At 40.3% G+C, this 13,250-nt stretch overlaps 1 protein-coding gene across 1 annotated transcript; it reads left to right on the top strand.

Moving 5' to 3' along the window:
• Positions 1-2,350: 2,350 nt before the first annotated feature.
• cpsf3 (cleavage and polyadenylation specific factor 3) lies at positions 2,351-13,012 on the top strand. Its single transcript, XM_041805313.1, has 18 exons — positions 2,351-2,525; positions 2,912-2,975; positions 3,073-3,170; positions 3,536-3,664; positions 5,107-5,284; positions 5,375-5,464; positions 5,557-5,707; positions 7,780-7,955; positions 8,047-8,205; positions 8,515-8,661; positions 10,311-10,463; positions 10,571-10,679; positions 10,836-10,934; positions 11,039-11,133; positions 11,683-11,770; positions 11,849-11,915; positions 12,296-12,392; positions 12,655-13,012. The coding sequence occupies exons 1-18, from the start codon at positions 2,455-2,457 to the stop codon at positions 12,784-12,786; spliced, it is 2,103 nt and encodes a 700-aa protein (XP_041661247.1). The 5' UTR covers positions 2,351-2,454; the 3' UTR covers positions 12,787-13,012.
• Positions 13,013-13,250: the final 238 nt, after the last annotated feature.

The raw sequence follows: 13,250 nt of genomic DNA, 5'->3' as shown, positions 1-13,250 counted from the left end.
ATCTTCCTCTACTGGTGAACGATACTGCTGCCCTGTGTATAGAGCGCCATCTGCTGACCTCCCCGTATAGCAGGAATGGGATCTATGCACGAACTGCTTCCACATTTGGCATTAGACCGCTCCCACACTCCCAGTTGTGAGAAGAGAATGGGGTATGATGGCAAAATCGTTGCGGTTTCCTCGCTGTTTGCATGAGTTACCTGAGCTGACTGTCAATGACGAGTTAAATTTAGCTTTAGAAGTACATTGCAGCATGTAGCAACGATGTCCAGAAGTGCTTAACCTGTTTTTGAAACACCATTTTAGCATGTTTGGATGCCAAGCGATGATGGTAGAGTAAACACAAACAACAATCGAAACCAAAAATAAAAACAACGAAACGGACAAATTAAGGCAGTATAGAGGGTTGAGATTCCGTTTTGGCCTAGCACGTATTGTTAGGCAGAAGTTGAGAACCGGTCTTATTTTCCACCGGAAATACGCCACCCCCTGCCGTGCATAGAGCCCATACAACACACTTGCTAACAGTTCACATAAATTTGTATAAATGACTACGTTTTCCGGGGTTTTTTTTATTCTTAAAATTGACATTTTCATCAGTTTGGATTTAGATGTGTAATATGTAAATGCAAACAGAACAGCATGATCATTCAATCTCTTAAACTCATATTCAGTTCAAAATAGAACACAAGCAACATATCAGATGTTAAAACCGAGACATTTTACTATTTGATGAAAAATGTTAGCTCATTTTAAATTTGATATCCAGAAAGTTGGAACAGAACAACCAAAGGCTGGAAAAGTAAGTGGAACAAACAGCTGGAGGAGCATTCTGCAGTTAGTTAGGTTAAAAGGCCATTAATATGACTGGGTATTAAAGGAGCACTTAAGAGAAGCAGAGTCTTTCTGAAGTAAAGATTTGAAGATGTTCACCGATCTGTGAAAAACTGTGTCTAAAAATGGTGGAACAATCTCAGAAAAAAATGTTCCTCAACCTAAAATAGCAAAGATTCTGAGTATCCCATCATCTACAGCAGTGATTCCCAACCTGGGGTCTGGGCACCCCTAGGGGACGCCAAAGATCTCAGGTTTAGGCATTGGACCCTGTCTGCGCTGATGTCAAAATTAAATGTACGTATATGTATATGTAAACACCGTAGATACAAAATATGTCAGGGCAAATCTAAACGATGAAAAAATGAAGACGGCCGTTTTTTTATTTTTATTTTATTTTTGTAAAAAAGTACATTAAAAGAAAATTAGACTTTAAGTTTTATATTTACAAGAAATCAAACTCAGGATTTTAGAGTTTTAAAGGATGGAAACTTAGAAAAAAAATGACATTTCCACATTTAAAGTGTCTTAAATTTTAACACTAGAAGCTCAAAATTGTCAATAAATGTACAACAGTGTAAAGAGAAAAAAATACAAGACACCAAACTAAAAACAGTGGTTGGATTTTTGACTTTGACTATAGTCAGAAAATTTCTGTTTTGTTTCAGGTACACTGAAAACCTTTAAATCAAAAAAGAAGCAACCTTCTTCTTGCAAATTGATGACTTTTGAAACTTGAGAATTTTTTTCCTGAGAGTTAACTAATCCTCTTTTTAATTTTTTTTCTTGAATTGCTCTAATACAGCATGGTAATAATGGATAGCTTAAACATAGATCTTCTGTCTAGAACAAATGTATATACACCTATTTTGTGGGGATTTTGTCAATAAAAACAATTAAAATTGATGATTTATTTTTCCCATGTGGGTCGTAGGGGGGTTAAAGTATTCAAATAGTATGTTTTTTAACAAGAGGGAGTTGTTACACAAATAATCTGAACAGATTTTAAATTCTCGATCATGCAAACATTTGTTGCTCCTACTGATGTTCTGTATTTCCCACATTAAAGCTTCCAGACTTGCAAGAATTTTTAAAAAGTAATAATCTTTTTAATTTCTGTTTCTTTTCGTTGTTGTTTTTGTTGTTGTTTGTGCATTTTGTAGAGTCCCCCACCCACCCCCCCCCCCCAAAAAAACAAAAAACAAACAAACAAACAAACAAACAAACAAAACAGGCTTGTTTTTCACACAGATTAGAGCACACACGTACTCAACAGCTAAAAACAACGGATACTCAAGAAGATCAGAGGAAAACTATATATTCCACAGAATATAAAACACATTGTATAACGTTTTCTGTATGTATATTGCACGCTTAAACTTTTTTTCCTTCACATTTTCAGTTATTTCTAAATGCTGCTATTCATTTCTACTCTAACTAAAGTGGTAACCTACGAGTGGAACTCGGAACCTTTGTTGCAATCCTATGTACTACACGGATAGATTTTGAAGGGAGCCGGATGTGACGCAGCGTCCAAAGTTTTGGAAACGCGCGTTGAAGCTAAAGTAACAATGAATTAATGAGTTTTTGAGAAAAATTATCGCATTTATCAAAGAAAAGATGGCGACGAAACGTAAACCAGACATCATAGTACCCGCGGAGGAGAGTGACCAGCTCCTGATCCGTCCGCTGTGAGTTTAAATCAAACTTTATTAACAGCATTAACATTAACAATATCAAATTCCAGTGTGAGTTTGAAATAAACCTTTCCTTCAAACCTATTCCTATTAACTGTATGACTTCACAGGACCCTGCAATGGTAATTTTTAATACTTCTTGAAACCAGATGTCAGTTGAAGTCTACATTGACTACCAGCAAAACCTTTCATGCATACAGATGGCAATAATTAACTTTAAAGCTAATATCTGCAAGTACTGTCATTATACTGGTAATATTTTGCATCCCGACACATCTCTTAATGATTTTCAAGAGGGGTTTTCACAATGAAACCAAAGTTTAAATCATTCGGATGTGTCTCAGACATTGAGATGATTGTTTTCCTTTGTTTGTGTCCAGAGGAGCAGGACAGGAAGTGGGGAGATCATGCATCATCCTGGAGTTCAAAGGAAGAAAAATCATGGTTTGTTTCATCACATCAGATTCAGACTTCATCATCAGTTTGTCTGCAGATTTGTGTCAGTGTGTTAAAACATAATCATCTTTATGTTGTGTTTCAGCTGGACTGTGGGATCCATCCTGGTCTGGAGGGGATGGACGCGCTGCCGTACATCGATCTGATCGATCCGGCTGAAATTGACCTCCTGCTCATCAGCCAGTGAGTTCATAGAACTGTTCATCATCCATAATCTAGTCGTCCTCTTTTTGAAACTCTTGCTGATTCGTGGTTGGTTCTGGTATGATAATTGAGAGTTGTAACAACCAAATTTGGGGCATATGAAAATTAAGAACTTTTTGCGACTGTTTTCAGTTTGTTCTCTTAAGTATATGAATATATGTGTTTCCTATATGTGATCTCCAACCCATTACAAATCCACCCATTGTCCTATCTAAATAGAGATGTAAAAGACCAGAAGTAAATTTTCAAAATAAAGCAGATAGTGTCTTGTGTTTTGTGGCAGTTAAAAAAAAGGCACGATGTAGAACTAGTGGTTTCTAAGTAGCCAACATTTCCTCCATCAGCTTCCACTTGGATCACTGTGGAGCTCTGCCCTGGTTCCTGCAGAAGACGAGCTTTAAAGGACGGACCTTCATGACGCACGCCACCAAGGCCATCTACCGCTGGCTGCTGTCCGACTACGTCAAAGTCAGGTAGGACGGTTTATACGATACATGCAGACAATGTCAAAGCTGGGCCATAAACTTCAGAGTCAGTGGAACTATGATGAATTCAGGAAGGACTGTTAGCATGTCGGACAAAATTGCTTTAAAGTCAGGAGGGACCTTTTTGAAAGCTTGAAAATATGAGTGTGAGGACCAAAGATAGGACCCACTGAGAGACGCAGTAAGGGGTCTTGGGGGGGTGGGGGGTCAGTAGGGTTTAGAAGGGACTGGTAGGGTCAAGTTGGGACCAGAAGAACCCAGTTCATAGGATCCAGTTAAGTCCGCTAGGGTCTAGTAGAGACCAGTGGGGTCCATTAGAAATCATTTGGGGGGGGGGGGGGGGGGTGCTCAAAGGGACCAGTATGGAGCAGTAGGGTCTGTAAATACCAGTTGGATCCAGAAGAGACCAGTATGTTCAGTAGAGAGCATTAGGGTCCTCTTGGGCCTAGTATGGACCACTAGGGTCCAGTTGAAGCCAGAGGAACCCAGTTGAGCCCACTGGGTCTAGGATGGAACAGAAGAGTCTAGCAGAGATTACTAAGGTCCTGTAGGGTCTAGTAAGGTCTAATCAAGATCTGTAGCATCCAGCAGAGACCAGTAGGAACCAGTAAAGACCAGCAGGATCCAGTAGAGACCAGTAGGGTCTAGTAGAGACAAGTAGGGTCTAGTTGAGCCCAGTAATGTCCAGACGGGATCTGTAGGATTCTGAAGGTCTAGAAGGGTCCAGTGTGGGGCAAGTAGAGACCGGTACATTCTTTTTTTTTTTTTTTAAGGTTTATTTTTGGACATTTTTTGCCTTTATTTGATAGAGGAGAGGATGATGGATAGAGTCGGAAACAGGGAAGAGAGCGGGGAGAGACATGCGGTAAAGGGCCTCAGGCCGGATTCGAACCTGGGCCGCCCGCGTACATGGGGCACGCGCCTTATCCATTCTGCCACCTGCGCCCCAGACCGGTACATTCTAGTGGAAACCAGTAAGATCCAGTGGAGACCTGTAGGTTCCAGTAGAGTCCAGAAAGGTCTATACCAGTAAGATCATTAGGTAAACAGGGGGCCATCATGATGTGTTCAAATGTAACTTGAAGAATGGGAAATTTAGGTTTTGGTGAGAAACTTAAAGCTATTTAGAGGTGAAGTTTGTTGATCTACTGTCATTTATAAAATAACTGTTTCAGTTGTAAATGCAGCTGAGGTGATGTTTCAAGACTTTCACTGACTGAACTATTTCCAGCTGAGCCCTCTGAAAAGGTTAAATCATTATTTCGATTGGCGCTTCCCTAAACTGTGTGCATATGAAGTGTGATCAGTGTTTGCTTCAGTATCATCCCACAGTGTATATAAGAAGTGTGAATATAAAGTGAATGATCTATACAGTAATGATCTCAGTGTATCTAAATGAGCATACTGACCCAGCGATGTGTTGTCTGCAGTAACATCTCAGCAGATGACATGCTGTACACGGAGACAGACCTGGAGGAGAGCATGGAGAAGATAGAGACCATCAACTTCCACGAGGTCAAGGAAGTGGCCGGCATCAAGTTCTGGTGTTATCACGCCGGTCACGTCCTTGGAGCCGCCATGTTCATGATCGAGATAGCAGGTGTCAAGGTCCGTCCAGACCAAAAGGTCCAACATTTTCTTGTATTTATGAGTGTTTTATATCACGTATTTTCACAGTTTTGTGTATTTTCTTTGTAGTTGTTGTACACAGGAGACTTTTCCCGTCAGGAGGACAGACATCTGATGGCTGCAGAGATCCCGAGTGTCAAACCGGACATCCTCATCACTGTGAGTGCAGCTCTCTCTTCCAATTCTCCTTAATCTCTTTTTTCAAAGTTTGATTCAATGTGTCTTTATTTATCCGTCTGTCCGTCCTTTAGGAGTCCACATACGGGACACACATCCACGAGAAGAGAGAGGAGAGAGAGGCTCGTTTCTGTAACACGGTGCACGACATTGTGAACAGGGAGGGTCGCTGCTTGATCCCAGTCTTCGCTCTGGGACGAGCTCAGGAGCTGCTGCTAATCCTCGGTGAGACGTTTCTCTACATTAGCACAGAAATAAAGCATCCCAGTCTTATTGTCTTTTTTCAACAACTCGGCTTGTATATATCTGACAAAGATCTGTGGAAAACCATGAACCTCTCTCTCATTAAGAACTGACCGAGACAGGTCACTGTTGATTACATCCATTCTGATTTTTATTAGAGCCTGAGTACCGACCTTAGAGTGAAGACTCTATAGAAAAAGTAGGCATTCTAAGGTAGTATTATTTTTCAGCCCTGTGTGGGTGTGTTGGGGAAAGATTGTCCACCAATGGAATGGAATTTTTATGTGGAACTGGAATTGTGCAGGTCCTTTGCACAGGGTCCCCAAAAATAAGAGAGGGGACTGGGTAAAATCTACATGCGCAAAAATTGGTTCCATATGCATCACAATATGACAAAAATAGTCTCTTGGAACCACCTTCTAAAATGTAAAGGAAGCACACTACAGTTAAAAGGTCAAGTTTGGGCATTTTTTGTCTGGTATCACATCTGAAGGATTTCTGCCTACAAATTTCCTTGGATTGTCGCAAAATTTTTGTCATTTTCTAGATAAGATGGACATCTAAAGTTGTGTGAACTGTGAGTTTTAACAATAAGTAGGGGCCTTGAATAGGATCCATAGTTGGAAATGTTTTTTTGTTCTTTTCTAAAGTGTGCCAACTATTTTGATTCTATTTAACTCTACAGTGCTTACATCAATCATTACCAAACTTTGCAGGGATGATCATACATTGATCCTGAATACATTCAGGCATCAGTATCATCACTTTGTCACAGCGCCCCCTTCCGCCAATTTCCTCCTCTGAATTTTGATTATTTTCCTAAAAAACTTTAAACATTCAGCTCCCTCACGCCAGTCAAACTAGCATCCTGATTTTCAGCCTGCTTTTTGGTCATTATAAGGCCTACAAAAAAGCCTCTAGGACCCATGACCAAATCCCAACAGGAAGTCCACTAGCTTCATCTCAATTTTAAAATAAGTTGTTTTTATGGTGCCAAATGACTTTAGCCGGTAACTTTTGTATACATCATTCTGGGATCTTCTACTCTGATCACACTGAACATGTTCACGTGCAAACATCTCATCATACTGCCTCCTTCTGGAAACAGGAAGTGACACAAATGGGTCATCTGAATATTCCTCTTCCTGTGCTGAAACTATCAACTTTTGTGGTTTTCAGCTGAAAACCACAAAAGTTGTCCACAACACTGACATGTATTATTAATGTACACCTCATGGAGCATTTCCATATCTCGCCAGTTTCACAGGAAGTTGCCATAACTCTCATATGAAACATCTGATTTGCTTCAAATTTCACATGTATGATCAAGGTCTGCCCCTCTACACATTCAAAGTAGAATTTTATGGTTTTGCAATAGCGCCACCTACCAGCAACAGGAAGCGACACAATTGTTCTTTATTCCAATAACTGAGTTGTAACTATGAAGGTCAGACTTTAATAGAAGGGGTAGAAAAGCGTTTTCAGCTGAACTCCTCAATAATTGTCCTAAACATTGACATGTCTGATTAATGGAAACCTCATGGCAGTGGCAAGCATTTTGATATCTCACCAGTTTCACAGAAAGTTGAAATAACTCTCATATTAAACTTCTGATCTGCTTCAAATTTCACATGTATGATTGAGGTCTGCTTAGCTGCACATTTGAATGTTAATTTTATGATTTTGCTGCAGTGCCACCAGCTGTATCACATTCTTCTTTGAATTTTAGATGATAAGAAATATCAGTCCTGCTCAGATCATATCTACATAGAAGTCTCTCTTTCTTTACCATACTGCCACCTAGTGTTTACGGGCAGCACTGCCTCATATATATGAAGTGCAACATGCTCATTAGCATATCTTGTTTTCATCTAATCTAATCTTGTTCCATTTTTTTTTTTTGGACATTATCTGTTAATCAAAGGCCAACTCTTTCAAAATAAAAACAAATAATTCATATTAACAGTAGAGAAAAAAAAAGAAGTAAATAATGCACTCAGCCTAGGAAATAGTCATGTTTTATCCTGAGCATCTCTTCAACGTGTTTGTTTAAGATGAGTACTGGCAGAACCATCCGGAGCTCCACGATATCCCCATCTACTACGCCTCGTCTCTGGCCAGGAAGTGCATGGCCGTCTACCAGACTTATATCAACGCCATGAACGACAAGATCCGCAAGGCTATCAACATCAACAACCCCTTCGTCTTCAAGCACATCAGCAACCTTAAGGTCAGTGAGCATGCTCAGTGCGTCGTCCTGTCTCTGAAGAGTGAAAAGTTTGATCCATGATTGTGTCATGATTTTTTCCCCTTTCTTTCAGAGCATGGACCACTTTGACGACATCGGGCCCAGCGTGGTCATGGCGTCTCCGGGTATGATGCAGAGCGGCCTGTCCAGAGAGCTGTTTGAGAGCTGGTGCACCGACAAGAGGAACGGCGTCATCATTGCTGGGTACTGTGTGGAGGGAACGCTCGCCAAGGTAAGTCCAGCTCATCTGACTGTGACTAAAGCATGCTGGGAAACTACAGCATTTTATCCTGAAATATATTTTTCACATTACAGTCAAGTCTGACAGATTTTGATTCTGAATGACAGCTTGGCTAAGAAACTTTCTGAAACGGTCCTGATAGGTTGCTTCTTCTTGCAGCCGTGTAAAAGCTGTAATGACTGCAGCGCAGTTTTAAGGGACAAATGTGCCTGAGAGATCCTCTGTAAATAAGAAATAACTGTAGTGATGCGTCGTTCATGAAGGAGTCTAAGAGCCCAACTCAGTGTTTTTGTGTTTCAGCACATCATGACAGAGCCTGACGAGATCACCACCATGTCAGGTCAGAAACTTCCTCTGAAGATGTCGGTGGACTACATCTCCTTCTCCGCTCACACCGACTACCAGCAGACCAGCGAGTTCATCCGAGCGCTCAAACCGCCACACGTGGTAATCACATGACCCAAATAAATAAATAAATTCATAATGGGAGGGATGCTGCATAGGCTGTCAAAATATTCCGCACTGTTTGATCATTTAAATCCTTAAGAATCTGTTAATGTTGTCAAAAATTACAATTTTAATGTTCAGTTTTTAATGTTTAGTAAACATCAAATTGTATTGATACTTGTTCGATACCACAGCAACAAAAAAAACGGGTTCTGCAAACCAAAAAAGCATGCCCTAATTTTGTAAAAATATCCCAATTATTTGGGCTTTTGCCATTTAAGAGGGATTGATTTTACTCCTGCACAACCGTCTAATGAAAACCATATAACTCCAATCAATATGCTTTAAATCTGGGTTATTTATTGTGTTTTATCATTGAAAACTTCAGAAAAAGGCCTGCACTTCAAATAGTTTGCACAATAACCTTGGCCACTCTCCATAAAGAAATATTTCCAATGCACTGTTGCATTTAGGACAGTGTGCTGGAGTTCACTGGTAAATTTTGAAGTTCTAGGTCAGGGTTATCCAAACTTTTTCAGCAGAGGGCCAAATATAGAAATCTATAAGAATGGTGGGGCCACTTTCATATACTGTGCCTTGAGGATGTTAAAATTAGATACAAATCTAATGTAGACTAACATATTCTTAGAACATTTTCTTCAATTAATTTAAAGATTTTCAGGGAGCCCTGGTTGACCCTGGCTAACACTGGCAGCGCACCTGGAACACCATTGGTGCTGCAATTTGCTGCAGTAACTAAATACGGCATTTTAAATCAAAATAACATTTTTGCTCTCGTTGCCGATATGTTTACCATTTACATTATCATCTTAGTTTAGTCACAATTTAAAAAAAACAATAAATTCTTCTCGTCAGAATGTTTGTTTACAGATTTGGCATGGTAGCACAGCCTTGCATTGAAACTAAGAAATACAGTACAGTCAAGCGAAAGCTTCATGTTCTAATGTGAGCCATATTTCATTTTATTTTCAAAATTTGATGCCAGAGTTTGGACACCCCTGTTGTAGGTACTCAATTTTGTTTTTTTACTTGTTTTTTTATTATGAAATTCAAGCTAAAAGTCTTATTTTTAGAAAAATATTGGCAATACAGAACTGTTGACAATGTTTTTTCTTTGTTTGTAAATTAGCAATTTTGTAGTCCTAGGCACCAAAGACTAGATGCTAAAGTTCTCAAAAACTGCAGGCAAACACCTGCATGCTGTCTGTGTTGCACAAATGCACTGGCAATGTTACAGTACCAAAAAATTTCCACATAGGTGATCAGAAAGATCAGTAATTGTTGTTTTCTGTCAAGTTCTGCACTCCAGAAATGAAACCAAACTACATTTTTGTATCTGCCATTAAACATTTAGAGGGTGCATGTTCCAAGAGGTCAGTATGTAAACTTTACAGATTAAAATGTCAGATTAAGGGAGGCAGAAGGCCTCGTGGTTGGGTCACGTCCCACGTGTTTGTGCGGCCCAGGTTCAAGCCCGGCCTGTGGCTCTTATCCAACATGTCTCTCCCCCACTCTCTCATCCCTGTTTTTGACTCCAACCACTGTCTTCTCTGAATAAAGGCATTAAAAGCCTGAAATTTTATAATTAACTGCTAACTATTTCAACTCGTTTGTCTTTGTGCTTTCAGATTCTGGTTCACGGTGAGCAGAACGAGATGGCCCGCCTGAAAGCGGCTCTGATCCGGGAGTACGAAGATAATGATGAGGTCGACATCGAAGTCCACAACCCGCCAAACACCGAGGCCGTCGCACTCACCTTCAGAGGAGAGAAGCTGGCGAAGGTCTGTCTGGATCTATAGAAACTTTGTTTTTTTTAAATCATCCAAGTTTGTTTCTTGTTTTAGTTGGATTGTACTGCCATGGTAACTCCCAGCATGCTTTGCTGCAGGTGATGGGCTCTCTGACAGACAGGAAGTGTGTTCAGGGTCAGAGGGTCTCGGGGATTCTCATCAAGAGGAACTTCAACTATCACATCGTGACGCCCTCCGACCTCTCCAGTTAGTAATCACGTTTGTTAACATGATTATTATTTTATTCTTAACTAATGCTCTGGTATTTTGTGGCTCTAATCCTCCATCATACCCTGTGTGTTGTGTTCAGGTGCTGTGGGATTATTCAGTGTTTAATGCCTGAGCTTTCCTCCTCTCTTTCAGACTACACTGATCTGTCTTTGGGCACAGTGACTCAGACTCAGGCGATCCCATACACTGGACCCATCTCCCTGCTGGTCAGCCAGCTCCGCAGCCTTGCAGGTCGGCCATTTTTATTAGTTTAATTTAGTTTTATCTCACTGAACTTGTACCTTTTCTTGTTAAAAACAGCTCTTTCTCTTATTTTTCCTTGTAAACATTTTTAGGAGACGTGGAGCAGGTGGAGGGGGCAGAGAAAATCACCATCAGGATCTTTAAAAGCATTACTCTGGTTCACGAGGCGGGCATGGTGCTGCTGGAGGTCAGACACACTAAAATTCAACAAAACATGTCTGTTGTTTACAACCTCGATTCCAAAAATAATTGTAAAATAATTGTGTAAGATGTAACAAAACAGGATACATTTATCGTTGAATATCATAAGCCTGTATTTTACTCACAATAGAACTGAAACAACATATTTTACTATTTAATAAAAATATTAGCTCAGTTTGAATTTGATGGCAGCAACACATTTACATTTGGAGTTGAGCCTAATGAGCCCTTAAGGCCTAATGATCTCGACCCCTGACTGTTAACCTGCAAAGTCTGTGCATAGAGCAGGCAGACATAACCATAAGTCTCCAAGTTATTAATATGTAACAGTAAATTGTTAGATATTTTGTAATAGAGTTGTTATGATACCAGTCTTTGGATTTTTAGAGCGTTACTAGCTAAAATCAAACGATGTTAGTACCTGTTTGGTTTCTACGGCAGCAAAAATGTCCAAAATTCAAAGTTTCAGACATTTCAACAACCTTCCTGCCAGCTTTTTCCATTTTGAGCCAGTTTATATCTTTTTCATCTCCAGTGGGTCGCCAACCCGCTCAACGACATGTATGCTGACGTGGTGACTACGGTGGTCCTGGAGGTCCAATCCAACCCCAATGCCCAGAAATGTCAGTGAGCTCAAATCTCTGCACATTTAGAGATAACAAACACGGGCCACTCGTGTTACTAACATCTTTGTTTTTCAGTTCTGGAAGGAAAGAGGGATACATTCGACATCGACGTGTTTATAGAGAGACTCGGCCTCATGCTGCAGTAAGTTCACTACTAGAGGACGTTTGTTTAACTCTACCTGCTGTCCAAGTCGAGTTTGATTCTCTGTACACAAAAACAATACGTTTCAGATGGGTTTAAAAGTGTCAACAATTCAGAACTTCTTAACAATTAGTTACCTAGAGTAAACAATGATGGGCAATGATTCCTAACTGAAATGTGAAATATATGGAAAATTGATTTTTTAAGGATAATTTATGCTTAACTGTGGTGGGTCATAACTCTAAAGGTGTCTTTGGAAGTTTTTTAACAATTTCTTCAAATTCAACTGAATTAAGGACATTTTTTAAGAAGCAGCATCAGTCTGTTTATGTGAGATGTTGAGCGATCAGACTCTGACAAACTATTGGTTTGTGTTTCAGCGACATGTTTGGCGACGACTGCGTGAACTTCAGAGATGGTAAAAACTTGAGCGTGACAGTGGACGGAGTCACCGTCTTCATCAACACAGAAACCAGAGTGAGTGCAGCTTTGACCTCCAGTGGCTTCATTTTTATTTCTGCTTGTTATTCAGTGTGTTGGAGGGTTCTGAACACTAAAAAGGCAGTCCACATAAAGACATCCCAGACCCCCTCTGTATGCAGATCGAGCTATCACCAAACTTATTTCAGTGCATCAATATAAATACAATGAAAAGAATTAAGTGATACAACATGGATTCAATGTTCCACACGGTTTCTCATGGTGACATCAGCACGCTGACGTTTGTCTCCCCCTGCAGGCCGTGTCTTGCGCTGAGGACGAGTCTCTAAGGGAGATGGTGGAGGTCGCCGTCCATCGCCTCTACGACGCCCTCAGCCCCAGCTGTGACATCAGAGGGTATCTGCCTCCTGTCAGCGCCGCCTCCCAGTGATGTCATCAGCGTGGACGACGGGCTGAGGATGAACTGTTTGAGATTAAACTTGCTTTGTTATTCTTTAACAAAGAAAAAATTCTTTGTGTCAAACCGATTCCAAAGGAATCTCATCAGGAGACGACGGAGACGGAGGGAGATGGACCAATAACCTGCAGCTTTTTTATGTTTGATGTCTGTAAAACTGAAAATAAATGACTTTTCAGGTCAAATTGGTAATGGTTTTGTACTGGTTTTATGATAATATTAATCTTTTTTTATTAAACTTAAATCTAGAGAAACGCCAATTCACAAGTTTTTTTTGTCAAAATTGAGTTTTTTCGTATTTTCCAGCCCTATGATCGACCAGCGACCAGTCCAGGGTGTATCCTAGCTCCCACTTAAGGAGATCTTGGATACACCCCAGCCCCCAGTGACCCAAACAGGCAGTGTAGATTATGAATGGATTGATATTTTCTTATTCT

This window comes from Cheilinus undulatus, linkage group 14, assembly GCF_018320785.1.
Source record: "Cheilinus undulatus linkage group 14, ASM1832078v1, whole genome shotgun sequence".
In the NCBI taxonomy this organism is placed as follows: Eukaryota; Metazoa; Chordata; class Actinopteri; order Labriformes; family Labridae; genus Cheilinus; species Cheilinus undulatus.
The sequence above is the reverse complement of the archived record's forward strand: the minus strand, read 5'-3'. Positions and strand labels throughout refer to the sequence as shown.